A 27,932-nucleotide genomic window follows, 5' to 3' on the forward strand; every position below is an offset into this window, starting at 1 on the left:
AGAATCATATAGAAGTGCTGTGAAAGGCATTAAGATTTCATAGGATATCTCCCCCCCTAACATTCAAACTTGGTACAAGAAGCTGTGGAATCAGTTCATTATGGAAAGCATCACTGATAAAGTTAACAGAAATAAAAGGAACGTTGTACATTTTGGGTTCGAAGCTAAATGGATGCCAATTTTAGAAGCTCTATCAGACAAAAAATTTATCTCAGCATCCTGGGATAACTATGTTAAATGGTTGTGAGGATTTTTTATGGTTCAAATAAAGTATAGTAAGTAGGCTTTGGTAAAACTTGATTTGTGGGTAGTACTTTGGGTTTAATAGGATTAGATATATCATTGAATGTCTACAGATATTCTTTTTTTTTTGCAGGGAAACAGATCATCATTTATTATGTGTGTAACATATGGTTGAGGGCAGAAGACACTTGGTTGTATCTAAAGCAACAAACAGTACAGGCATCAATTACAAATTGAGGCTAAAATAAGTTACTTTGTTCAAAGATTTATTGAAGAATGTATCATTCTTTAAAGCTTACTTTTTTGTAATTAGTGTGTTGGTTTGAATGTATAACTGTTCTTATGACCTTTATGTATATTTTTATTGTTATATTTGTTTTATTGTTTTAATCCTACCAATAAAATGTTAATGAGAAAAAAAAAAGATTCCATAGGAGGAAGAAAATATACTTAAGGGGGCTGTAACGATTCCTTGTTTTATGAGTGTGTGTGCGTGCGCGCCTTTAAATGTTTGGTTGAAGTGTGGTGATAAGCAGACGAGATTGATTGAGACAAATGTGCTGTGATTGGTGGATGACAGTGTGGGGGGAATTTTTGAAAGAAATCTCTGTGTGTGTCAGACAGTTATGAAAGTTAGTTAGAAATCAGTTGGATTTATTCAGTTGGTGTTCAGTCAGTGAGTGTTCAGATAGTGCTGTGTGAGATCTCAAAGAGTATAGAAGTCCTTCGCCTGAGTGGCTGACTCTAAAGGAAAGAAATGAATCCTGCTAATGTTGGAACTGAGTATTAAACAAAAAGTAAAAAGGAAAAACAGCTGTGTGTGATACATTTGAACAACCTCATATTTTGTTCTTAGTTCAATAAATCATCTTTTGTTATCCCAGAATAGAATTCAATCATTCCTCAGGACCACGTAGATCCCTAAAAAGCCTAGACCTTGTGTTACCCTACCAGTAAGAGAAACAGAGAAGGTTTGGAAATCCTTAAATTCCTGGTGGCAGCCGAATCTACCCAGTTTACAGAAGAGCACATTTAAAGGGAAAACTAGTCCTCCCTAAAGAGAGGACGCCACAGGGGCATATTAGGAAAAATCTAATATAGTCAGTATTTTAAGAGTGAGGGGGAAAGCTGAGAGACCTCAGTAAAAGGGAACGATTCTACTGAGCAACTTAACACAACATAACCAATATGCTTCTTTTACCAATAAAGTTTTGTCTTGTTTATTGTTGACCCAGAGTCTTATCCTCAGAACCACATAGTCCAACGAAGGAGCCTTGGAGCTTGGGCACAATACTGTGGGAAGGGTTAATTAAAGACTGGTATTAAATTCCTGGTGGCAGTGATAGATACTTTGAGTGAGAGAAAGAAACGACAAGAAATTTAAAATCACATCACACTTAACCACACAAAATAAGAAAGGTACTGTCACACTCCTCTTCTTTCCATTTTCTCTTTTTTTAGACAGAAAAGGTGGTATCAGTAAGGGGAAAAAAGACACAGCAGATTTTAAAATTAGAAATTCACAATTTATTTCAAATAAACAATTTGGGGGTCTTCAAGGGCTTTTTTCCTTTGCCCCTCCCCCCTCCTAATGCCAGAAAGGTTTTGGCAGTTTCTCAATATTGCGTCCCCCCAATACCTCAGTGAGGGAGAGAGCAAAGACAGCCATGATAATGTAGCACTCTGCATAATTTTTAAAAAACAAAAAACCTCCCATAGCAGAAGCTACTATATGAAAACTTGGAACAGTCCAGACTTGAGTGAGCATACAGAAAAGCCTTTTCTATGAAAAAGGTGAAACTGATTTTAAAAAAAAGTCAAGTGAATTGAGACAGTGCAATGTTATAAAAAGTAGTCTCTGGTTCTTCCTGGAGCACTAGTGCATCATACTGTGCATAGAACAGTCACAGTATGTGTTTTAGGTTGTCAGAGAACTCTTTACTGCAGCGGGAGGTGTGCCATTCGACAGCAAGTACGCAATGGGTTAGAGGACCTCTTTCCCGGCTGAACAGCTTCTTTTGGTATCTCCACAAAAAAATCTGGGATTACAGACTCATCCACTCGACAGCATTCTGTACAACCTGAACGTCTCCAATGTTCGCTATCAGAAGCTGGTGCAGAGATACTGCCTTAACTGTTCTGTATTTCTTCGTAAAAGGACATGTTAAATGTAAGCCAAGCCAAAATAAAACTGAGCACTGGAGTCAAAGGTGAGCCACAGCAATAAAAAATAAATAAACAAAAGCATATCCTACTGACAATGAAAAGAGCTGCCAAGGTGGCATTTGCAGAAACAGGAAGATGAGCTCCCAGTATTAGGGCATTAACTTACTATAGGGGAAAAGGCATATACCTGTTTATACACACTGGGCTCAGAGATCATTAATTCTTACTTGCAGTCTTGCTGTGGCAACTGGCTTTATATGAGCTGCAAGCTTTTTTTTTTTTTAAAGAAATATATATATACTTTTTACAGCCTGTCCCCATCAATAGCAACATCTTTTAGGTAAAGCCTGAGCATCATGCTGTTCTCAAATAGGAAGGATGTACTGGAAAGATAAGCACACTGATCTGTAAACTTTCTAGAACTAAACAAAATAGTTTACACATACTTGAATACTGCCCCTGATCGAAAAGAGGTGGCAGCCCATGTGCCAACCAAGTAGGGCTTTTTATATGGCACACCTAAAAGCAACGCTTATTAAAACATTTCTATCCCACCTTTCCTCATGGTTAAAGGCAGCTTGAACATGGGATTGGCTCTAGTCATCTGATCTAGCTGAAAACTGTGGGGCCACAACGTTAGAAAATTTGATGTTTGCCATTGCCGAGTTGTGATCCTGACACTTGCTCAACTTTATGCCAATGTGCTGCCACTGCATTCAACAATCTGTGGCTGGATCTTTCGCCATACGCAGTTCTTGGCTAGAGAGTCACGTAGCCTTCAGTAGGTTAGTTCAGTGAGCCAGACAGCTCCTGCCTAAATTAAACTTGTATGGATGAGGAAATGCCTGATGTTCAGAAGACTCAGCATAAACATAAGCCAGGAGATCAGGCTGACATTTCACAAGCAGGAATTAACTGCAACTCTCCTATCAAGAGACTAATCTTCAGCTAATGGTAGTTGTTAACAACATAATCCGGCATGAGTACTTTATGCACCTCATCTTATCAAACCAATAATGGAATGAATGTTAACATATCCTATTAATTAACATCACACACACTGAACTATCTCTTTTTGCACCTGCTAAAAGATTGTCTCTTAGTCGTTCTGTTTATCGTCAGGGTCAAAATGTGGACTTCATTCAGATAACTGAAAACATCTACAGCCAAGGGAACACAGTTGTAGGATCTTTTCCTTGCGGCTGATCTATACAGGGTGATGGGACAAGGATAGGTTCAAAGGAGCAAGCCTGCTGAGGTCATTGTGCTGCAGCAGCTACAAGAGACCAATGGAAAGGCAGAAAGAGTAAACAATGGGAAACAAGAGGAATATAACTGGCAGGGAGGGAATTCTCTCTCCCAGGGACTTATCATTTAGCCTAGTTATCTTCCTTCAGTCTTCTTGAATCTTTGAGTAATTGGCTGCTGGATATGTGTGTGTTTACATCCAGGGGCCATTTATTTAAAGGAACAAGCAGACAATGGGCATAATCGTTTCCCTTGGAGTGCTTGAGGTAGTAGGAGCGGCTGAAGAAAGAGAAGGGTGGCAGAACAGGCTGTCTTAAGAACTAGGACAAAAGCCAACATTGATTAAAAAAAAGTTTCCACTAAGAAGCACAGAACAATAACCCTAGTCAATTCTTTTTATCCAGTCCGAAAGTTCATGATCCATGCACAAAGAAGTGTTCAGTGCAACAATGGTCACAGAAAGTGGCAAGGAAACCGGATGTTCTCATTCACATCCAGCAATCATAGCAACACTAGGAGAAAGCTGGCAGTTCCATCTTCCTAGGTATATTATAGCCCATACACTATACATACCCTTAAGAGTTTTTGCATGGTGGTTGTGTATGGTGATTGTATGGTTCTTGCTAAACCAGAGGGAATTTTACATTTAAACACATTCAAGAGTCCTTCCCATAACAGGCCACCCACAAACCTTAATACTAAGCAAAGCACACCCTTCTGCTGCCAAATCTGCTGCCTGCTTTACAACCAGTGGTGTAGTTGTTTCCAGGGAAACAATGTTAGTTTACCACCGGCACATATTTGTTAAGGATTTGTCCTATACAGCCAAGATTTTTTTAAAATCAAGCATCATGTTAAGTGTAACAGCTTTCCCTTCATGCAGCAGTGGGGAAGTCAGGTCTTGTCAGGGCAAGAGGGACCAAACTGGATGTATCACCTTACAGTCATGTAAAAGATCAGGTTTGTAAGTGACTGAATTGCCCAGATAAGCAACTTGGCTGGTTCCTACTGCTCTCAAGCAAAGCCAGTGCCTGTTCATGATGCCATCAAGGAGAGAGACTGTGGTGCCAAAAGCCCCTGCAGCATTTTGAGTTTTTAGCAGAGGACAGTAGTCCAGAGAAACAAAAGCCAAGCAACAAACCCATGCAGAGGACAAGCTCAGATTTATAGGTTAGCAAGAGAATATATGGACTAGCAGAACTGAGCTTCCCCCACCCCTGAGCTTTGCTCGACTGTCCCTGTGCACAGCCAGAAAAGAACAGGAGAGCCACTTGACTGTAAGCTTATCCTTGGTCTTCTGGCCCAGGTACTGCTCTTCTCGTGCAGTCGCAAAACAAGCAATACCAACAGCACACAGAAGAGGTGCTAACAGAAAGCCAGTCAGATTATCTCATAATCACCAGTGCAAAAGATGACTGGAGGAAGGGAACAGAAGAAAAGCCATTAACTTCACAAGCAGCTTACCAAAAAGGAAACACACTCCAATTCCGATTTATTTTTAAAAAGGGTTTTGTGTTATTCTAGGGTTCGTTTTGTATAATTGTACAACTGTCGAAAATTACATAAATTTGTAATGATCTAACACTATTAACAGCCATTCGGGAGGGGAAATATTAGAACCCTCCCAGAACAACCAAGAACCAGGGAAGAAAATGTCCCAGGAAAAGGTGCCAACGTCTGAACTCCAGCCTGGCAGAAACAAAAAGCGGAAAGAGAAGAAGAAGAAGAAAAAAAAAGAAGCAACAACAGAAGAACTAAGCTGTGGTGCTAGCTCATGTCTGGTTTGTGAGGGAGGGTTCAGTGCTGTCCTCAGCCCTTCTCTGTGGAGGGGGCAGAGCCAGTTTCTCACGCTGCTTCAGTCACTGCTCCTGCCACCAGTTTGCTCTCTCTGCTCTCACCCCCGCGCCTTGATGCCTCCTGCTACTTTATGTGTCATGGAAGTCTTTCAGCAGGGTCCTCCTCCTCTGCTCAGCTATGTGCATCTGATTCTCCAAGTCCTAGACAGGGGGAAAGAGAGAAAGAGGGAGTAGAACCAAATGTATTTGTTTTGGACTGGCAAGGACATGGATCTCTACATACTGCATGAACAAAGCAGACAGAGAGAGAATCTCTAGAAACCGGGTGGGGTGCTCCACCTCTTGTCTGGCCCCAGCTGCAGCAGGGATGCAGGAAAAGGCACAGGACCCCATAAGGACCAACTTCCTACTTTTGAAGTCTTTTTTCAACATTCACTTCAAGGACTGCTGAACATGTCACAAAGCTGGTGGTTCCCAGAGAAATCTAAAAACTGATCTCTAAACCAATTTTTAAAATAGTGAGTTTCTAGCATCCTGGGGAGGGGCGGCTGTGGCTCAGCGGTAGAGCATATCCTTGCCATACAGAAGGTCCCAGGTTCGGTTCCCGGCATCGCCATTTAAAAGATTCAGGTAGTGGGTGAACCTGTGAACTCTTTAAATAATTCATATGTTGCCTGTCCTGAATCCTGTTCGAATAAAACTTTGAGGCATCAGGAGCAGAAGATGTCTTCCTTCGCTTCATTGACAATGTCTCCATTTGTAGGTAGGACTACTTGAGACCTGCTGTCTGGATGGATGTTGAGCTGATGAATGGAAAGATTGTGTGGGAGTGGGTTGGACAAGGTTGTTACTTACCCCTCTGTCATAACTGTCGGCTCTCTCCACTTTCCATGACAGATTTTCTATTTCAGCTTCCAGCTGAGCTTGTTGGTATTCAAACTGGAACCAAATAGAATTGACTGTTGGGAGAATGATTCTACAAGCAGCGGCTGGACAAACACTTGTCAGAGATGCTCAGGGCTGATCTTGCATTGAGCCAGGGGTTGGACTAGATGGCCTGTATGCCCCCTTCCAACTCTGTGATTCTATGATTCTAACAGAGATAGACAGAGTACCTTACACCACCCCTCACCAACCCCCAGGCTCTTGCTTCAAGAAAGCCTTCTTGCTGCTGCTGCTCACATTCAAAATGCTCTCCTAAAGGAATGAGAAGCTACAAGCCAAGACAGAGGCAGGGTTCATGGGCTCAGATAACCAGAATGATGAGTTGTCGCATCTGGTGTGAACTGACATGCACACCAGAAAGGTGCTAGACTTAAAGCCAGTCCAAATCCCAGTCACCATCTATTTTCTCCGCCTCTCTGGGAGCTCTCATCAAGGGTTCTTACATCCAGAAACCTAAAAGTTTGTAAGTTAAGACATCTTAACAAAGAACCTTTTTGAATTCAAAAGGGAGGCAGAACGGTTATGTGCTTGGCACACACATTTAATGTTTTCTTTCTATAGGATCACTGTCCATCCCTTCCAGGTTCCAAAACACTTTTTTCAAAGTGTTGCATTTGGAAGGTTAGTGAACAAAAGCACACTTGTGAAACAAGGCAGTACTTCATTTACTTTTTTTTAAAAAAATGCTGAAATAGAGTTCATTGTGCATCCTGCCTCTCTTCCTGCAAAACAAACATTTGCAGGGGTCAGGAAGAGCACCAACTGGGAGGTCCTTTAAAAAAAAACATTATTAGGTAACATCTGAATTTGTGAACTCTTCCTATTCAGGTATGAAGTGCTGGTTGTGATGAACCAATTTTTACCTTGAAGAGAGAGCAGCTTACAGATGATTCCTGAACAGTCACTCAGCCAGGCAAAGGCAAATAACTTCACCAGCTGTGTCACATGCCTATATGCCATTCTCAGACACAAGTGTTCCCTCTAATCTGTGCATGTGAGCGGCCCCTCGTTAACACAGGAAGCCCCACTCAGCAGCAAGCCCACTGACACCTCTCCCCCCCCCCCCCCCCCCCCAGCCATACTGCCAGGGCTCCTGTATTTCCCAACTCCATTCCTTCAGAACTCTAGATGCCGGCAAAAACATGAGCCACATCTTACCAATTTCTTCCTGGGACCAGATTCCATATAATAGGCATATGGATATGTGTACTGTAGCGTGTAACGACACTACAATAAAAGAGAAAAAGAAAAAGATTGGGATGCATGTCAATACTATCTACTCCCCTTCTCCCAACACTGGAGGATGGCAGGCTGTCCACTTAGTCCTTGGAAAACTACATTGGCTTTCAGCAGCTGCACTTGGCCAAAGTGCTATACCAGGGGGTGTCAAATGTGTTGCCCTTGGGCCGGATCCAGCCAGCAGAGGGATCAAAACTGTCCCCCAAGCCACTTCCTTCTGTTTCCTTTCCCAGGGCTGCTCTTGCAGCTGCACTCTAGTTTGCTTTTCCCCCCAGCTCTCTCAGTGGCTCTTTGCTTCCTGCCTCTTGTCGCTCTCCCCCCCCACACACAAACACACAGATAGAGAGAGCCTCATGGCTGCTTTGTGCCAGAGAGATATAACGATAAGCCTGCCTGCCTGCCTCTCCCTCTCTCTCTCTCACACACACACAGAGCTTCTGCTTTCTTCTCTGGGGCTGCTCCTCCTCTTTTGGGGGGGGGGAAGGGAGGAGGAAGAAAAAGAGAGAGAGAAAAACCAAGACCGGAGTCCCAGCTTTAAGACCAACAATATTTTATTCCAGGTATAAGCTTTTGTGTGCAAGCACACTTCTTCGGAGGGAGGGAAGGTGGATGGATGGAATCTTCTGACAAGCACAATGTACATTGAGGAAATTAATTTGGCTTATTCTGAAAAGCTGTGTGTGGTTGTTGTTGTTTTTTAATATTGGATTTCTCTGTTCCTATCTGGATTTATTTTCTTTCAAAAAGACCCTGATTAGGAATTAGAACACTTGGATTGGTCCTTATACCTTGGAGAGTGGAGTGATTTCAGATACCAAATGACAATAGCAGGCATTGGTAATGAGAGAAGAAACCTAGTTTTCAATTCCGTCCAGGGGGATGCATAGTCTTGAGCTTCATTATCAATTGTAATGCAGCAGTTTCTCTTTCTAATCTCCCTTTGAAATTCCTTTGTAAGAGCACTGCTACTCTTAGGTCAGCAACTGAATGTTGTGGTTTCTAATGTCAGACTTATGTTTATTTATTCTCTGCATCCTCCTGAACTGAATCCTCCTGGATGGAACTGAGACCTAGGTTTCCTGTCTCATTACCAATGCTCATATCTCCATGCCTACTACCCTTCTGCATATCACACCTAATCCAATCACGCTTGCTATTGCCATTTGGCATCTGAAATCATCTTTATAAAGTTTATATCTCTGGTTCCTCGTATTATATTTTATAGCATGCATGGCCTAGCCCAACAAAGTGACATCTATGTCAGATCCGGCCTTCATAACAAATGAGTTTGACACCTCTGTGCTACAAAGTAGTGTCATGCAATGTGGTGGGGGGAGAGCTGGGGGGGTATGTTACGCCTATTCAAGTATGTTGTGTAGTCTGATAGGATACATGGGGACTTTGAGGGCTTGTAGTATTTATTCTATTTGATTTTTTTAGCCTGCCCTACCCTCCATAGCAGGTTCAGGGTGGGTCACAACTTTGTTGAAATACAGAAATTTAAAATACTAAACAATCATAAAAATCTATTAATTATAAATCATTATTAATACATAAAACTCTTAAAGAGGCGCCAACCAGATGATTTAGTAAATCAGACGAATTTCAGAATTATATGTAGTTGCAGATCAAAGCAGGACAGGCAAGTGGGCGGGTGAGGGACGCAACTATGATGGACTGTGGACACTGCTAGGCAGCTAAGCAGAGCAAAGCAGTGCAGGGGAGGCCATTGCAGATGAATTGTTGCTGCCTCGACCACAGGCCGGGTGGAACATCCCTGTTTTATAGACCCTGAGGAACTGCATTACATCCTGCAGGGCCCGAATCTCATGAGGGAGGGTGTTCCACCAGGCAGGCGCTAGAGCTGAAAAGGTTCTGGCTCTGGTCAAGGCGTACACCTTTGGGGCTGAGGATCACCAGCAGATGTCGATCAGAAGAGCGCAAGGCCCTGTGGGGGCTGTTTTGGGAGAGAAGGTCCTGCAGATATGTTGGTCCCCATCCGCATAGGGTTCTAAATGTGAGACCCAAGAACTTGAACTTGATCTGGAATTCAACTGGAAGCCAGTGCAGCTGGTGCAGCACTGGATGCATGTGTGCTCTCAACAATGTCCCTGTGAGGACATGCACCACTGCATTCTGGACCAGCTGCAGTTTTCAGATCAGCCTCAAGGGTAGCCCTGCATAAAGCAAGTTACAGTAATCCAGTCTGGAGGTGACTGTTGCATGGATCACTGTAGCTAGGTCACCAGGGGAAACGTGATCCCGCAGAGTGATCTGCTGCAGATGGAAAAATGCAGATCTGGCAACTGCCGTGACCTGGGCCTCCACTGAAAGTGAGGTGTCTAATGTAAAAAGTTAAAAAATGTTAATTAAAAAAAGAAAGAAAGTGAGGTGTCCAAGACCATGCCCAGGCTCCTTACCGCTGGCACCGCTGGCACAGGTGTTAATGGTGCCGTGTCCAGAGCTGGGAGCTGAATCCCCAACCCCATTGCCCCACGACCCAGGTACAGGACCCCTGTCTTCATTGGATTCAATCTCAACCAACTCTGCTTTAACCATGCAGTCACAGCATTCAGACCCTTGGCTAAAATATCTCAGGTGGTATCTGCCCGTCCATCATCAGATACAGCTGGGTGTCATCAGCGTTACTGGTGACAACCCAGCCCAAATCTTCAGACTCTATGGGCGAGGGGGTGCATGTAGATAACCCTAAAGATACAGCAGTTGGGGGGGGGGACACACACACCACAGTGTCCCCAATGTCTATTCTGGACTTCTAGCAGAGATCAATTCAGTGTGCTATGAAACACAAACCAACCTTAGGAGTGGTTGACACTTTATACCAAACACCTGGTGGCCCTCCAAGTTCCAGGGTACCACCTCACAGTACTACAGCCCATGCCTTGCTGCCCCTCATGCCCCCCCCCCCTTCACTCTTCTTCTGACAAAAAACTTTTTGGTGCTAATAAGCCAGAGAAACCAACCTTTGCAAGTAGCTTTGCTGCATTCTGTAGATACTGCCAGTCTATCCACGTTCCCAAGTTGTTCATCACCCGTTCTTGTATTTTCTCTTGAATTCGCTGGTACGTCTGGGCCTCCAACTGTAAGCTCTTGTTGTGGTTTTCCCACTGCAGAATGGAAGAAAAAGATGTGAGATGAGTGCAGTCTTTCAACAGAAGGAGAGGAAAATGCTGGGGTTAAGTTCACCAGACCAATTAATTTGGAAAGAAAAAGCAAGCTGAGAAGCACCTTTCAGTTCTAAGCCTTTCCATCACAAGAGGCAAGATGTACTGAAGTGCAAACACATCCCAGCCAGTTTCTGATACCACCCCATTATGTTTTGACAATGCATTCTGAAAGGAATAAGACAACGCTACTCGCATCAATAGACCTGCTAGGTATTTGCATTGATAACTGTGGAGGAAATGGCTAATGAAACTAGGTATGTTTTAGGTCACTTTGTACACACAGCAGTTTCTTGAAATATCATCTTTTGTGTTTTGTTCTTTTTAAAAAAGTGTTTCGATGTGCCAAGTGAGGGGTTTTTTTTGTAAGCAGGGTCACAGTCTAGTTTCCTGAGAATGCTGGTTTCCTTTTCCAAAGAATGTTTCTAGTTCTCATTGGCTAAAGTAAAAGGTAAAGGTTTCCCTTGCTTGAAAGCCAGTCAAATCTGACTCTAGAGGGTGGTGCTCATCTCTGTTTTCAAGCCGAACAGCCACCGCTGTTACCTTCCCACCGAAGCAGTACCTATTTATCTTCTTGCAATTTCTTGCTTTCGAACTGCTAAGTTGGCAGGAGCTGGGTCCAGAGATGGGAGCTCACTCCATCATGTGGCGCTAGGGTCTCAAACTGCCGAGCTACAGACCTTCTGGTCTGCAGCTCGGCATCACAACCTCTGACCCACCACGGCCTCTTTACTGTATTTTAATGTGCACATTACTTTTCTACCATAAGTGGCCCTCACAATTGCCTCCAACCCGTAATTAAAGTATCACACATGCTAATGTTAATTGGTTACTTAATCACAGTAAAAATTCTTTAAAACTAGCAACCAAAGCACTGCAATGATGGGAATTATCTGGAAATGGACAGGCAGAATTTACAAAAGAAAACCAGCAGTTAAGACTGTTCAACTGGAGGGGTGATCCAGGTTTGACTCCTGCATGGAGACTCGCTGGGTGACTCTGGGCCAGTCCCACATTTTCAGCCTAACCAAAATCAAATGACTGAGGAGCAGGAAAAATGGAGGAGAGGAAAGCTGTGTATGCAGCCTTGGAGGAAGGGTAAGATAAAAATGTGAAAGTTAACAGCTGGTGGTGAATTGAAATGTCTGGGTCTGACACTGGCTGCCTCTCGGTCTCACAGGTTCTTAAGAACCTTCTTGTGGTCCCCGGCCCGAGAGAGGTCCGGCTGTCCTCGACTAGGGTCAGGATCTTTTCAGTCCTGGCCCTTACCTGGTGGAACTCTCTGCCTGAGAATATTTATTCCCTTTCCGTAGGGCCTGTAAGGCAGAGATGTTCTGCCAGGCATTCGGTTGAGGACAGCGACGGACCTCTCTCGGGCCGGGGACCCCTTCGCACCCCCTATACCCAGGGGGCTGGTGGGAACAGAAATTTCTCATCATCTTAGACAACGTAATGTCTTCTTTGATTAATATATTGTTTTTAGTAGTTTTGAATGTTATTTAGTGGATTATTATTGTGTTGGTTTTGATGTAATCCGCCCTGAGCACTGCTGCAGGGAAGGGTGGCCTAACAAGTTGAATTTCATAAATAAATAATGTCTTCTGTCTTGTTATTTCATTTATCCTATCTCCATGGGTTTGGACAGCTCCCAGTATTGTTTTCAGTAGCTTCATCCTTCTCCCTTATTCAGAGCCCCTCCAGTTTTGTTTTGTTTTTAAAGCAATTTTGGCATATTATAAGAACAGCTGCTGAAAGGATAATCACCACCAGCAGGAACATGCTCCCCCTCCCCCCAGTAGTAGAACTTCATAAGAACGTAAGAGAGAAGCCAATGTTGGATCAGGCCAATGGCCCATCCAGTCCAACACTCTGTCCCACAGTGGCCAAAAATACCAGGTGCCATCAGGAGGTCCAACAGTGGGGCCAGGCACTGGACTAAATGGCTGGCATTTAAAGGGACCACAGATATCAGAGAGAGGAAAGATCTCTGCCCAATAACATTGCAGTGCTGCTGCCAATCCAAACTGACTGTACTCAGAGGAGCTTCATATAAGTGCCACACTAGGTAATGCTTTGGATACTGTAAAGATCCTCCCGACTAAGACTTAAGTATGCAAAATGTAACTGATGTGGACAAAACAGCTTATTTACATAATGGGAGTGGAGAACATGGGTGTTCACAAACCCATTCAATGTTCCCTATATAGAAGAAGAAGAGATTGGATTTATACCCCGCCCTTCACTTGGAGTCTCAGAGCGGCTTACCAATTCCTTTCCCTTCCCCTCCCCACAACAGACACCCTGTGAGGTAGGCGGGGCTGAGAGAGCTCTTTCCAGAACTGTCCTTGAGAGAACAGCTCTGACAGAGCTATGGCTTGCCCAAGGGCATCCAGCAGCTGCAAGCCGAGGAGTGGGGAGTCAAACCTGGTTCTCCCAGATTAGAGTCCATGCACTTGACCACTACACCAAACTGGCTCTCTCCTAGTGAAAGCTAGGAATTTTCAGCATTTTGGGTGCAGGGGAATGCAGGAGGCAAATTGTAGCCTTAGAGGAAGATTCTACTGCATAACACAGGCAATTCAGTGTCAGGGAACTCGAAGCAAGCTATTGCTGTGGGCTTGGTAAAGATACCCTCTTCTCAACACTGCTGGCAAGGATTCTCTGGAAAGGAGCCTGCATCTGGAAGAATAAGCTTAAGTATCTTTAACACAGACTTCTGAAACTACTGTGACTACACAGAACTTTTTATTACATGCACTTTCTCACACAGTCATTGTTTGCATTGACCTTTCCACAAGGCTGGGCGCATTAAAAAGGCTACAGTCGGCTCTGGCCAAGGAGATGTCTCCTACCCTCTCAAAATAGAACAAGTACTTCTTAAGGGCCTCTCTGGCCTGTGCTTGCTGACTCTGGTTTACAATATCAGGATTCTCTTTGTACCGACTGCATTCGTAGTATTCGCTGCCATGGGTCTTCCAGTCCCCCAGACACATCCAGCAGAAGTCTGTTATCATAAAGAAGAGTGCAAGTTACATTGCAACGCTCATAAAAAAGCAACAAGACCAGCCCCCCACCCCAGTAAATGACAGTCCTCTTCAAGGGATCACTGTACACTGTTAACTAAGAGTCCTTTATTTGTTTGTTTTTTTGGTATTTTTGCATTTTGTGCGTGTGTGCCTGTGCCTGGAAGTCATGGGAACCTCTGGCGACTCCTACTGGGGCATGGAGGACGTTCAGAGAAGCGTCTTGATAGCCTGCCTCTGCCTCCCAATCCTGGTATTCCCTGGAGGTCTCCCATCCAAATACTTGACAGGGTCGGCCCAAGCTTAGCTTCCAAGATTCAATTAGATCGGGCTTGCCTGGGCTATCCAGGTCAGGGCGACTAAGAGTGCTTTAATGGACCATCGGGGTTGTGTTCAAAGAAGAAAGGGGGATAAACCCTTGCCCTCCCTTCTTCTCCCCTCCACTAAAAACGTCTTTATTCTGTCTACTTACCATGTTTGCATTTAGAACATTGCTGGAAGAGAGGAGAAAGAGAGAGAGAGAGAGAGAGAAAGAAGGCTTTAGGCAAGGCTCAAACAAAGTCAACTGAAGAACTTTTGAAAGTAGTCTTGATCTTGTTCAGGAACTGCTTACCATGTGATTACAGCCACCGTTCTTTTCAATACAGATATTGCACTTGGGACACTGGGGAGGAAAAAGAAGACGTATATATTAGATCCCGTTTCATGTTTCAGCCTTTCCACCCTTTGATATCTTGTGCCTTTTTCAGTTCCATACTGATTTTTCCTTTTTCTCTGGCTTTAGATAATTGTATCTCTTTATCAATTTTATACACTGCTAAAGGTCCCTAAAGCAGCTAACATAAAAATCCTATGTACAATTCAAAAGTAAATCAATAAACCCATCAACTCAAACAACCTAAAAGCCGGAGACGACACTGAGCTCTTATCAGCTTGCACCAAGTTCTCACCATCAACTGAAAACCAAAGCGCTCGTAAGATTTCCTGCCCTCAGTTCCACAAAGATAAACCCAAGAAACACTGACAAAAGCATTCCAAATTGACCTTAAACCCACTGCTAGTATTTGAAGCTTTATGTTACTGTGCTTCTGTGTGGTTGCTGGTGGTTCTTAGTTTCCTCTGCTCTTCCATGCCACCATGGGGTACCTTAACTTGAAAGGTCTCCAAAATAAGAAGCACATTGTCATAGGACTGAAACATATTTCAAATCCCAGGAGAATAGGTGAGGGCCTATTCCAGGTACTAAAGGTAAAAGTTTCTCTTGCTCAAAAGCCAGTCATCTCCATTTCAAAGCCGAAGAGCCAGCGTTGTCCAAAGACTTCTCCATGGTCATGTGGCCAGCATGACTAAATGCCAAGGCGCACGGAACGCTGTTATCTTCCCACTGAAGCGGTACCTATTTACCTACTTGCAATTTCTTGCTTTCAAACTGATAGGTTGGCAGGAGCTGGGGCCAGAGATGGGAGCTCACTCCGTTACGTGGCACCAGGGTCTCGAAATGCCAAACTACAGACCTTCCGGTCTGCAGCTCAGCATCTTAACCTCTGAGCCACCGTGGTCCCAGGTACTGCTGCTGCCTTAAAGAAGCCTGGGTCTCTTGCTCATCTTTTTTCCTATTTCCCTTCAGTAATGATTTGCATTAGTTCCCCCATTACTCAGGGTGTGCCCTATCATACCTGATCACCTTTTTATGCTTTATATCAGTATAATCCCTTGCCCACCCTACTTAATAGTTCTTCAATAGCTTTTTTTCTTTCTTTCTTTCCCCAAGGGGGATATTTATATTAGTTATTCGTGTTTAAGTGACTGATCTCAACCCATGCTAAACATTAAAGGGATGGGGACAGAAGATGGGGACATCGGTGAGGTTCATCTGAAGAACTGAATGGACTCTCATCTTCCTTTCTGGGACACAGCTTTCTGTTAGTCTGTAGCAGAACAAAATTTGAGTCCAGTAGTACTTTAAAGACCAATAAATTTGGTCTTTGGAAAATTCTGTTGGGTCCTTTCTGCAAGATGTGAGATATCATCACCAACTACACTGACTGACACCTCACTGCCTCCCATTCTGAACAAGCTTGACTGATGAGTGGGAAGTCAAAGGAAGGAAAGGAGGAACAGAAGGGAAGGTATTAAATATAAATATGCTGCTTGAAACAGCAAGTCCCCCGTTAATATTACGTATACTACTAAATATAAGCTAGCTGTTGGCAGCTTGTTTACACCATATTTTAAGATTTAAATGGCATACAAATTTTAAGTACCACATGACTCTCCTCTCCCAAACTCTCAGCATGGGCAAAGTTATAAATGAAATATCTAATACCCCCATGCCTTACATCTTTAGTGTGAGCGCTGATGTAGTTAGCCGTTTCAGAGTCATCTGCACACTTGGTGAGCCATTTTCGGATGGTGGCACAGTCCGTGGGAGCATGGTACATCTGCCGACACTTGAAACTTAAGCACACAAAAGGAAAGAGAAGTCAATTTTCCATGAATATAATATAATATATAATATCTGCTAATACATGTGATTGAATGACTCTTTGTACATAAAAAGAGGAACATCTGTAATGCAGAGCTGCATGGCCTCTGCCTTTTTAACACAAGTACTGTGAAAGGTGTCAATACGGCTGTCTGAATCATATGCAAACACATAATTTGGTAGCGAACACACAATTTAGCATCAAGAGAACCCCACTCATATTAACAGAAAGACTGAAACTGAAATCACCTAAAAGCGAGTTTCCAGCACTTTTTTGCAAAGATAAATTTGAACCGTAAGTGGCCAATGTATGATGAAATCACAAGCTAAGGAGAGGGCCAAGTCAGATTTCCAGGAGGGCTACAATGCCATGCTTAGAATCAGAGCTCAGCAAAACAAATAAATGTGCTCCACACACAGATCACAGCATTTACATTTGCTTGGTACAGAGTTCTGAACCCCCTCCAAAAGCAGAAAACAGAGGTCAGGTCACTGAAGGCAGAATATAAGAACAGGACTGCTCAGTTGTGAACAGCGACTGTAGATTTCAGGTCCCAGGGACATTATCTTTTTGGTGGGGAGAAGAAAAAGAGAATATCAGGTAGCCTGAGTCAAGTCTAGGAGTCACAGCTTTATAATACAACACATCCAGCCATTCATGGGGTTGTTTTAGAGCTAGCTCTGTGAATTGTTCTTGATGGAAAGGTAGCTTTCAGACTCCCAAGCATGAAGTCACACTTACAGATGTGAGAAGCAGCCTCAAGAAGTTCATCTGACACAGTCATTCTCAGCTCTAAATAATATTTGCTTATCTATTGGTCTTAGGGTGCCTTGTGAGTTTCATTTAATTTCTTCTTAATTAGTTTGCAAAAGAAACTCCAAACGAACCCTTAATACTTGTTAAGACTGAGTTCACCATACGGGTTCACTTCCTTACCAGAAAACTTCATTGCATCGATTGCACTGTACTCTGCGGGCTTTGGGCTCCTGTACCTGTATGACCATCGGGCAGTCTGCACCAGGACAGAGCTGCAGCTGGAAATGGCTCTGGAACACACACCAAGAAACTATATTAAAAGCTGATCTAGGAATCGAAAATACAGTTAGATCCTATTTTCCATGTGCATTCATTCTCATCAGAGAGAACATTGGCCAAGACCAAATGCAGGTCCTTGCTGGAATTCTTATCAAAAGAATCATTAAATTCTTAACAAAACTTTGCAAGTTTTCAGGAAAGCTGTAAAGCACTTTAATGTACCTAGACATTTAACACGGTTCAATTTAGTTTATTGTTGTGGTCCTTAGACCAGTCGTACAAAAAGAAGTACACCTTTACAAGATTCCAAAATTTTAAAATACTTCAAAAAACATTAAAAAGCAGTTTAAAATTTAATCTAATATCTGACTATTGTAACTACCTAATGTCTAACTATAACATGGTTCATAATTGCCTTTACTGTTTTGCTATATCTGATACAATTTTTCTTCTGGCTGAAATTAATTTTGGTATATTTAAGACAGTAACTTTTCTTTCTGAGGAGGATGCCAGATATGATAGGTACTTTCACACATACTAAATAACGCACTTCCAATTCACTTTGCAACTGGATTTTACTGTGTGAAATGGCAAAATCCACTTGCAAACGGGTGCGTCAGTGGACTGAAATGGCATTATTTAGCATGTGTGAAAGAGCCCAATGTCTCTTCTGTAGGCAAGGGATTCACTGCAATGCTCCCTTTAAGCTGCAGAGTCTTGTGAGCAAAAATTCTACTTGATGAGCTACTGGCATTAAAGTTGTGAACAAGCGATTTGGCTACTGCATAAATCAATTTGCTCTGGAGCCATCCTTCCTGAACTAAGGCAAAAATGTGTAAATCAGAGGCTAAAAAACTGTGAGCTGACTCACACTAACTCAGCTTAGAGGGAACACTGATTCCCCGATGTTCTTGCATGTCACCCAGGGCAGAGTTTTCTGAGAAGGGGATGAATGCATTGTTTCTTTTAAAGAAGGAAACCAAGGAAAAATAAGGGCCTCAAAGGCTTTATGTGACTGCAGTGATCCAACAAAACTGGCATTAGTAGCCACAGAATCAAGCTGTTTTCCAGGACTCCTTAAACAGTGTTAAACTTAACTGGAGGGACAAACTCACACAGGGCATAATCTAAGCAAAACTTAAGCACTGTTAAGCCACACAGTTTTTAAAGGAAAGTTAAACATGTACTTAAACATCTTCCCTTGTAATCACTGGGGACATAAAAGTGCTCAGCTCGCACACACAGCCCACCTCCCTCAGCCATGCTACCTCTGGGCAGGAAGGAAAGGGTTCATTATCCTTCAGGGGTTTTTTCTTCCTACCAAAATCCCAAGCGTAATCAGGTGGTCCCCAATCCCTGCTGTTGGTGTCAGGAAAAGTCTCTTCTTTCTGCCACCCTCTTCCCCTCGCCCCCCCCAGCCCCTGTCCCTACACCCTTTGGTTTGTGGTGACAAAAAAGGAAATCAAAAGGCCGACTTTTACCAAAGAAGCATGTCTTGAACAAAAGCTGAATCTAAAAACTGCTCTTACTTTTAAAGGTAGCTGAAGCAGCAAATAAAGGTCTTGGTAGTTTTTATACTAAGAAGCACATACACTAAAACCATTGTGAACCAATCACTGATTAAAGCTGCAATCATGTACTCACTTAGTGGGAGTTCCACTGAACTCAGTGAGACATTCTACTGAAGGCTGGACATAGCAAAATAAAATTCTTTTCTTTAACACTGGAAATAAATTAGACAGGGCTTTTGGCAGTCAGGGGTACAGCCTATACACTCTCCTATCCCTCAACCTATTCCCATATTATTCCCATAATCTATAATTATCCTTTCCTGTTTTCACCTGTTCACTGATAATTACCTCCCATGTGTTAAACCATCTGAAAAACTGAATACAGGAAACCAGATAAATTATGCAAATACATGAAAATCTACAGTAATTTCCTTGGCACAGAACACATGAGATATAAATAAGCATTACCTCAATGTAATCCCTGAAGAGGTAGCGTCTGTATTTGTCTTTCAGCTCCTCGCTAGGTAGCAGTGGAAACACAAAATCTTCTGGCGTCCGGAGCAGACAGTCCTGAGCCATGCAGGAGATGCCTGTCAAAAATGAAACCCAGAAAAGTTACTCCATGTGAAGTCACTATCAACATTATCAGTGCAAAGCAAAGGCTTACAGTAGTTCCAGAAGAGAGCTAAATTCACAACATACGCTTTAGCAAAATTTTGAGAAAGCTAGGCCTGGACTCCTACCACCAGGAGCACTCAACCAGCAAAAGACATTATTAGCTTTAAGCAAAAGGAAGAGAAGACACAAGGATAGTCTACCCTATGGAAGAATGGCAACAAACCCATGACGCAAAGTTATCAGGCCACAGAGAGGGTTGCAAGGGATTGCCTCCAGTTGTGCAACCCACCATAATTTCCAAAATGGCTTGAAAGAAAAGAATGCAGAAAAGGCACTTTACTGTGGATTTACCACACCTGATGAAATACATGGGACAGTGACAGAAGTTTCGGAAACAATCTTCCGCTGTATCAAAACCCCCCCCCCCCCCCCCCCCTCCCCGAAAACCAAAAAAACACCAAACTTCTATTAAACGCTAGGGGTTTAAGACTAAGTTTACAGTAGGTGGGAAGGAAAATCAGGAAGAGGGTCACAGTTAAGCCCAAAGGCCCCAACTGCACCCCTTGGTCCCAAACCTACCAACTCCGACTCCATCTTTGACGAGTACTGTACAGTGCTGCTCCCAACAGCTGCGGCAGAACTGATGCTGACAAGCCAGAGACAGTAAGTTCTCCTTTCGGACAAACTGCATACATACTGCACAGTGCTGGGAGGAATGTACCATGACCTGAGATGGAAGGGGGGGGGGAAGAGAAATCAAAGGTTACCAACAAGAGTAAAATGAACCCTAGCAGCACTTCTAAGCTGTAGTTATTTTGCTCAAATGACAGTAATTTATTAGGGCAAGGTCTGGAACTGTTGTAACTATTTACTTATTCCCTGATCTGAGAAACTACCACTGAATTCAAGCATACCAAACTGAAAGTCTGCTGTAGCCAGCAACTACGGTATGCATTTGCCTGCTGGTTCAGAGAGCAAAAACAAACCATAGTTTGCTTGTTCAGATGTATTCTGCAAAGAGAGGGGCAGCACATGGCTCATTCCCAGTCCTCCAGTCCATGATGTTGACTGACCCAATACGTGTATTAGCTGCAATCCTTCAGTTTATAATTAGCACCAGTGAGACCCATCAGGCTGTACAAGTTGTCGGTCTCACCTCATTGCATCTGTACTGCCAGGGAACAACACTCACAATTTTTTTTTGTTACTGGCAACAGGGCTTCGGCATTCAAGAGCTGCTGTTATTTTAATGTATGACAAGACTTTTTCATAACATGCCCTGTAGGGTTGTACGGAAGCTGCCCAGAATCAGCTGCGACACCCATTCAAGTAAAATTTTAGCCACTGACAAGAGCATAATTAGAAGCTGCTCTCATAGGTGATGAGATTGGGGGGGCGAAGGGTTGTGAGGTTTTCTATGGTGACTTGATTCACACCAACACTGCAGAATGGCAAAAAGAAATTAGACTTTTGCAACACTTACTAAAGGCTACCAGCAATGTTCCCTCTAAGCTGTGGAGTCTTGTGAGCAAAAATTCTACTTTCTGAGCTCCTGGCATTAAAGTTGTGAGCAGGTGATTTGGCTACTGCATAAATTAGTTTGCTCCCTTCCTGAGCTAGAACAAAAATGTGTGAGCCAGAGGCTAAAAGACTGTGAGCTAGCTCACACTAACAGCTTAGAGGGAACACTGGTTGCCAGTCAACCTTGATGTGGGGAACTGAGCCACGTTTTGTGAAAAAGGACTCAAAGCAATGGCTGCATTCTGATGACATGAACAAAAGTTGGCTTGTTCACGATGAGAACCAGAAAGTCCTAAGAACATAAGCGCCACCCAACTAGATGAGACTACTGGACCATCTGGGTTCAGCATCCTGTTTCAGAGTGACCGACCAGCTGCTCTGGGGGTGAAGGCTAGAGGCCAAGACCTTCCTCTGCGCTACCTCCCAGCACTGGTATTCAGAAGTTTGCTGCCTCTGTATATAGAGGTTCCCTTTAGTCACCATGGCTAATAGGCATTGGTGGATCTATCATCCACGAATCTTTCCAATTTCCCCTTAAAGCTATCTATGCTCATGACCTTCATTACATCCACTGGCAGTGAATTCCTTCAGCTCACGCATGCTCCCCTCCTCTCCCTGTGGCTGGCTGGAAAACTTCCCGGTTCTCTGTGCAGTTTTTTGTGGTATCAGAATTGGGCAAAACAACAAATTGCGATTTACTCATCTGTCTACAAATTGGGTTTTCTAAGAGAGAACAAAACAAGTTATGTCATTGCAGTCGATTTGGACATAGTGACAAACTGTGACTAGAGCCAGGAAGCCTTCAGTGTTTCAACTGTGTGCAAGGAGAGAAAGAAGGGCCAGGGAGCAACTTCTTGTCACAAACAGATTTTGTCCATGACATCTGAATGTGGTCAGTACATTTCAGTGACTTGCCAAAAAGTATAAGCAGCATTTCACAATGGGAACTGCAGGATACAAACAGGAAGGAAGCATCTACAAAAAACCGAGCTGCCTGTTCAGAGGCTACAGGAATGGGCAGAAATAGGGTGGGCTGCTGGAGACTTTGTACTGACAAGCTGGCTGTTGCCAGCTGGGGAGGAAGCTTTGCCACCAGGGGGGGAAATGGACTCTTTTCAGAGATGCCAGTTTAGACATTTTCTCACAAATTCACAGCACAGGGTGACTATTTTCAGAAATAATGCCAGAGATTAGAACATGAAATGTTCAACACCAAGACTCTTTTAAAACGGCTAAGAAACCAGGCTACCAAACCAATAAAATTAGCTGCTGTTTCATATTGAGACTGCAGTGACTAAACTATTTCCTTGCTCTCTCTAAAGGCTTCTATTCAGTCAAAATTCCAGAGATCATGCTCTGAAGGATCCGAACTAACCTAGAAGGTCTGGCTCTTAAGTTCATGCCAGAATTTTACTGAATCTCTAAGGAAAACAAGTTCCCTTGTATACAGACTGGATCAGAAATCAGCAGAAAGCGGACCACGAAGGCAATGGACAGGTCTTCAGATAAAACTACTTGCCCAGTTAAGTACCAAGCGGACCACAATGGCCAGTTACTTACGTGTTTCAGTGAGGCAGGCTGAACTCGTGCTTCCACTAGCAACTGGGCAGAATTGGACTTGTGCCTGGAAGCCAAAAAGAAAACTTAAATTCTAGGTCAATCAATCAATCAATCAATAAACCTTTAATAGCATATACAGCATTAAATTAATTCTAGGTCAAGATGGAACCATGAGTGGACACCTTATGAAATAAAAATTCAATATTTTCATGGGAAGCATTATTCAGCTTAATGATAACCAATTATGCCCATGATATAAATGGAAACAGGCCGAGAAAAATTACATTCCCAGACCAAAGCCTCCCAGCAAACTTTCATATTCCTCATCAGTCATGGATCAGAATCTTTTTTAAAAAAAATGTTCCAAAAACAAAAGAAGAGCCCTACTGAACTAGACAAGTAGTCCATCTAGTCGAGAATCCTGACTCAAACACTGTCCAACCAGTTCCTCTGAAGGTCCAACAACAGGGCACAGAGACTGAGGCCTTCCCCTATGTTGCCTCCTGGCACCGGTATTCAGAGGTTTACTGCCTCTGAGTGTGAAGGTTCCCATTAGAGTCAGGGGCAGTAAAGAGAACCAAGCAGCATGTCAGCCATACTTTATGTTTTACTTGGAAGTGGTCTTGCTGTTCAGCCATACTTAAATCCCCACATGCACCTATTACAGAAAAAGACTGGCCAGATTCAGATGAGACAACCAAACCACAGTTCAACTCTCAGGGCCATACACAGTGCTGCCTGCCTCCCTGCTCTTCCTAATACCCTGGTTCCCAATACCCTGCCCCCAATAAATCAGGAAAATCATGACTGGAGAAAATTTTGGACTTGGTTTAGACATAACAATGGTGTGCTGTTACATGAACAAACTGGGGGGGGGATTCCTTTTTGATCCCCCACCCCCTCCTTCCTTTGCACATGGTTACAAACTACTAATTTCTAGGTTCAGGATAAACCACGATTTGCCAAGGACAAACTATGTTTTCCCACAGACCAGAAATATGCCTATTGCAATCATTTGCAGTAGCAAAATAGAACCAACATTTTGATATTTCAGGGGGGGGGGGGGGGGGGGGGGGGAGAGGTTTTGCTTCCTACAGGTGTCCAAAGAAACAGGTTGCTTACATGTAACTGATGATCTTCGAGTGGTCATCTGTGCATTCACACCGATGGGTTTAGTGCGCCTGCGCTGAACTGATAGGTATTGTAGCAAGCTCAGCGGATTTTCGCGCCCAAGCCTCCAGCATGCGCAGGAGCCCCAACCACGCATGCCCAGAGGGGTGGGAATGGAGATCCCGCCAGTTCCTTCTGACCGCCACAAACTCAGGAAACTAGAACCTGCCAGCAGTGGGGAAGGATGGGCGGGTGGTGTGAATGCACAGATGACCACTCGAAGACCATCAGTTACAGGTAAGCAACCTGTTTATCTTCGACGTGGTCTCTGTGCTTCACACCAATGGGAGAGTAGCAAGCAGTGGCCTACCTGGAGGAGGGATTTGGCAGGCAGTTACTGCGAAGCTGATGATAGAACTCACCATCCCAGTTCAGTACAGAAAGACCCTGGAGGGCATAGTGCTTAATAAAAGTGTTGGGCGTGGTCCAAGTGACGGCCAGACAAACGTCCAAGAGGGAAGACCCCTTGAGAAAGGCAGTCGAAGTGGCCACCGCCCTGGTGGAATGTGCTCGTAGAGAGCCAGGTAGAGGACATTTGGCAAGAGCATAACATAGTATGATGAGCTCGACAATCCACTTGGACAGGCGTTGGGAAGTGATCTGGCTGGCGCGTATGAAACGAATAAGTGGGGATTACGCCTAGACTGGCGTGTCCTTTGCAGGTAGAATAGTAGTGCTTGTTTCACGTCTAAGGAATGAAGGAGCCGTTCCTCAGGCGTGGTTGGGTTCGGAACGAAGTCTGGGAGGAAGACTTCTGCTTGAAGATGGAATTCCGATATTACCTTAGGCAAAAAGGAAATATCCGGGACTAAACGGATGCCGTCTGGGAGGATCCGCAGATACGGAGGGCCATGCCTAAAGGCAAGGATTTCACCAACTCTTCTAGCCGAAGTAATGGCCACCAAGAAGACTGTCTTCCAAGACAGGAGGTGGAGATCGCACGTGGCAAGCGGTTCAAATGGTTTTCTAGTAAGTTGGCGTAACACCGGAGGAAGATCCCAAAGTTCCGTCGGACATTTAACTGGGGGATAGAGGTGCAAAGGCCACTCAAAAAACGTTTGGAAAGTGGATGCGAAAAAACAGAACATCCCTCAATTTGAACATGGTAAGCCGATAACGCGGCCAGGTAAACTCTCAGAGAGGAATGGGATAAACCTGCATCTGCCAGAGAGAGCAGAAAATCAAATATTTTTGTAAGACTCACAGTTTCAGGCGAAGAACTGGTGCCGTTCAGGAACTAACAAAACTTGGTCCACTTAGAAGCGTACGACCTGCGAGTAGTCTGAGAGTCTGATTGAACTCCCAGTCATGTAATCGCAGACTTCCCCGGCTTAGGCTGTCGGCCTGGACGTTCAAGCTCCCTGGTATGTGTGCGGCCATGAGGAAAATTTTGTGGGAGATGCACCAGTTCCAAAGCTCAACCACCAGATCACAGAGGCGGCGGGAAACTGTGTCCCCTTGTCTGTTTATGTAGCTGAGAGCTGTGGTATTGTCCGTGAAGACTGCCACGCAAGATCCCTTCACTATAGGAAGAAACGAACGGAGGGCAAACCGTATTGCCAATAGTTCCAGGTAATTGATGTGATGGGACAGTAGGCGGGCATCCCATTTGCTGCCGATACAGAGACCCTTCAGATGGACACCCCACCCCCAACGGGAGGCATCTGAGGTTAGAGTTAGATTCGGCGTCGGCGGGTGGAAGGGGGCTCCCTGAAATAGGTTTGTGGGGCAAGTCCACCACACGAGAGATTCTCTGACGAGCAAAGGAGGGCAGGGACGAGTTTTTTTCCCTTTCTTTTTTAAAAAAATATGTGTATTGGTTTTTAACATTACGTTCAAATACATTGCAATATACATTTTCTAGAGCTGTGGTATTGTCCGTGAAGACTGCCACACAAGATCCCTTCACTATAGGAAGAAACCAACGGAGGGCAAACCGTATTGCCAATAGTTCCAGGTAATTGATGTGATGGGACAATAGGCAGGCATCCCATTTGCCGCCGATACAGAGACCCTTCAGATGGACACCCCACCCCCAACGGGAGGCATCTGAGGTTAGAGTTAGATTCGGTGTCGGCGGGTGGAAGGGGGCTCCCTGAAATAGGTTTCTGGGGTAAGTCCACCACACGAGAGATTCTCTGACGAGCAAAGGAGGGCAGGGACGAGTTTTTTTCCCTTTCTTTTTTAAAAAAATATGTGTATTTGTTTTTAACATTACGTTCAAATACATTGCAATATACATTTTCTAGAAAACGAGTCCTTTATACATTATTTTTACCCATTTTTTAACTCCTAGCCATTATTTATTTACAACTTTATCTTCAATCCCATATAGATGAGCATGCATTTTATCAATTTCCGCAGTTTCCAACAGTTTCAATGCTATTTCACCCCTGGTGGGTAATCTATCCGTCTTCCAGTACTTTGCTAACAAAATTCTGGATATTGTCAGGATATGCAATAAAATATTTACTTCCCTATACATTTGTTGATCATCTGCTATTATATTTAATAAATAAATCTCTGGGATAAGCTCTATCCTTACTCCTAAAATTTCCCAGATTATAATTTGAACCATTCTCCAATATTTTTGTATTTTTTGGCATATCCACCACATATGGTAGAAAGTGCCCACACTTGTTTTGCATTTCCAACAGTTATTAGTACTATTCTTCTGAAATTTGGCCAATCTATCGGGAGACCAGTACCATCTATAATGCATTTTATACACATTTTCTTTATAAGACACTGCCCTTAAGAGTTTCAATTTTTTCCAGACCTTATGCCATTCTTCTAGATTTATAGTATAGCCTATGTCTTGCATCCAAGAGATCATAGGCGTTTTTACAACTTCATCCTGCATATATTCCTCAAGCAGCTAACTATATATTTTCTGAACCAACTTATCACTCAATTATAACCAAATCTTATCTAATTCGTTCTTACTTTCTTCAAAACCGACAGTTACATCTTTATCAAATCTAGACCTTAGTTGGGCATATTCCCACCATGATATGGTATGGTGTTGCTCCGGGTTGAAGTTGCGGAGTAACCAAAGGTGCGGTCCGGGGATTGCTGACTATAAGAGTGTTCTTGCCAAGGGCGGGACCAGGAGCATGGTTTATACTGTCGCGTAGATGAAGAAACACCTAGCGTGTGGGAGGCCTTAATGCTTTTATCCATGTCCTGGAGGACGGTGTCTGTCGTAGAATGGAACAGGCCAAGACCAACAAATGGCAGGTCTTCAACATATGCACGGGTATCCATCTGTAGGTTTATGTTACGCAACCAGGAATGACATCAAAGAGCAATTGCAGAAGTCATGGTTTTGGAACAGGCATCCAGGGTATGCTTAGACGTATTAACCTGTTGCTTTGCTAGCACAAGGCCTTCCTTCTGCAACTTATGAGCCACCTGACGTTTGTCCTCTGGAAGTCCCACTAACAGATCTGTGAAACGTTCCCACAAAGTGTACTGGTAGCGGGCCATGCAAGCTGAGTAGTTTGCAGCTTTGACTCCTAAAGCCCCAGTGGAATAGAAACGACGGCCGAATGAGTCCAATTTTCTGCTCTCTTTAACTGAGGGAGCAAGAGTGCGTCTTTTTAAAATGTAGATAACGATGTAACCACCATTGAGTTAGGTTTAGGGTAGTTGAGGAGGAACTCTGCACCCGCCTCCTGCACTCGGTACATGTGGTCTAAGTTATGGGAAGATACAGGAGCTGAGAAAGGTTTGTCCCACGGTGCCTTGACTGCCTGTAACAGGACTGTGGACATTGGTAAGGCTATCGCCGTTGAAGTGTCTAGCTGTATCACATCGAATACTGCATCTGATACAGTGGGCTGTGGCTGTACCACAGAGAGGCCCAGAGAGTGTGCCATCCTCTTGATGAGGTCCCCATAAGATGTGAGGTCTTCAGAAGGGGAGACAGGAAGATCACCTGCCACCCTAGGTTTGGGGGAGGGATTGTCTGGAGAACTCTCAACATCGGATGCATCAGGATCAGAATGCTTGGGTGAAGAATCTGTCAAGGCAGATTTTAGCAATTGATCTGGTGGTGGATCACGTCCTGAAGACGTTGGGGGCGGTAATGGTGCTTTCAGTACCGGAGATGTAGTCAGTCGGTATCGATTGTCCTGTCTACACAGCTCGCCCTCCATGGGTCAATCTGGGGCTCTAGCAAGGG

The 27,932-nt window shown here is 43.8% G+C and overlaps 1 protein-coding gene across 3 annotated transcripts in view; it reads right to left on the reverse strand.

The window, feature by feature from the left end:
* Positions 1-1,796: 1,796 nt before the first annotated feature.
* Positions 1,797-27,932, reverse strand: part of ARIH2 (ariadne RBR E3 ubiquitin protein ligase 2) — a 51,046-nt gene continuing 24,910 nt past the window's right edge. For all 3 annotated transcript variants that reach the window (XM_015422144.1, XM_015422146.1, XM_015422145.1), the window contains exons 4-15: positions 22,577-22,640; positions 20,075-20,222; positions 19,346-19,467; positions 17,268-17,377; positions 16,185-16,302; positions 14,459-14,509; positions 14,318-14,339; positions 13,675-13,826; positions 10,622-10,765; positions 7,557-7,625; positions 6,309-6,392; positions 1,797-5,654 (exon numbers count right to left, since the gene is read on the reverse strand). In XM_015422144.1, the coding sequence (XP_015277630.1) occupies positions 5,583-5,654; positions 6,309-6,392; positions 7,557-7,625; positions 10,622-10,765; positions 13,675-13,826; positions 14,318-14,339; positions 14,459-14,509; positions 16,185-16,302; positions 17,268-17,377; positions 19,346-19,467; positions 20,075-20,222; positions 22,577-22,640 (1,156 nt within the window). In that variant the 3' untranslated portion in view covers positions 1,797-5,582. The remainder of the gene's footprint in view (positions 5,655-6,308; positions 6,393-7,556; positions 7,626-10,621; positions 10,766-13,674; positions 13,827-14,317; positions 14,340-14,458; positions 14,510-16,184; positions 16,303-17,267; positions 17,378-19,345; positions 19,468-20,074; positions 20,223-22,576; positions 22,641-27,932) is intronic.

The sequence above is a fragment of the Gekko japonicus genome, unplaced genomic scaffold (genome assembly GCF_001447785.1).
Source record: "Gekko japonicus isolate JY-2015 unplaced genomic scaffold, Gekko_japonicus_V1.1 scaffold292, whole genome shotgun sequence".
NCBI classification, from domain to species: domain Eukaryota; kingdom Metazoa; phylum Chordata; class Lepidosauria; order Squamata; family Gekkonidae; genus Gekko; species Gekko japonicus.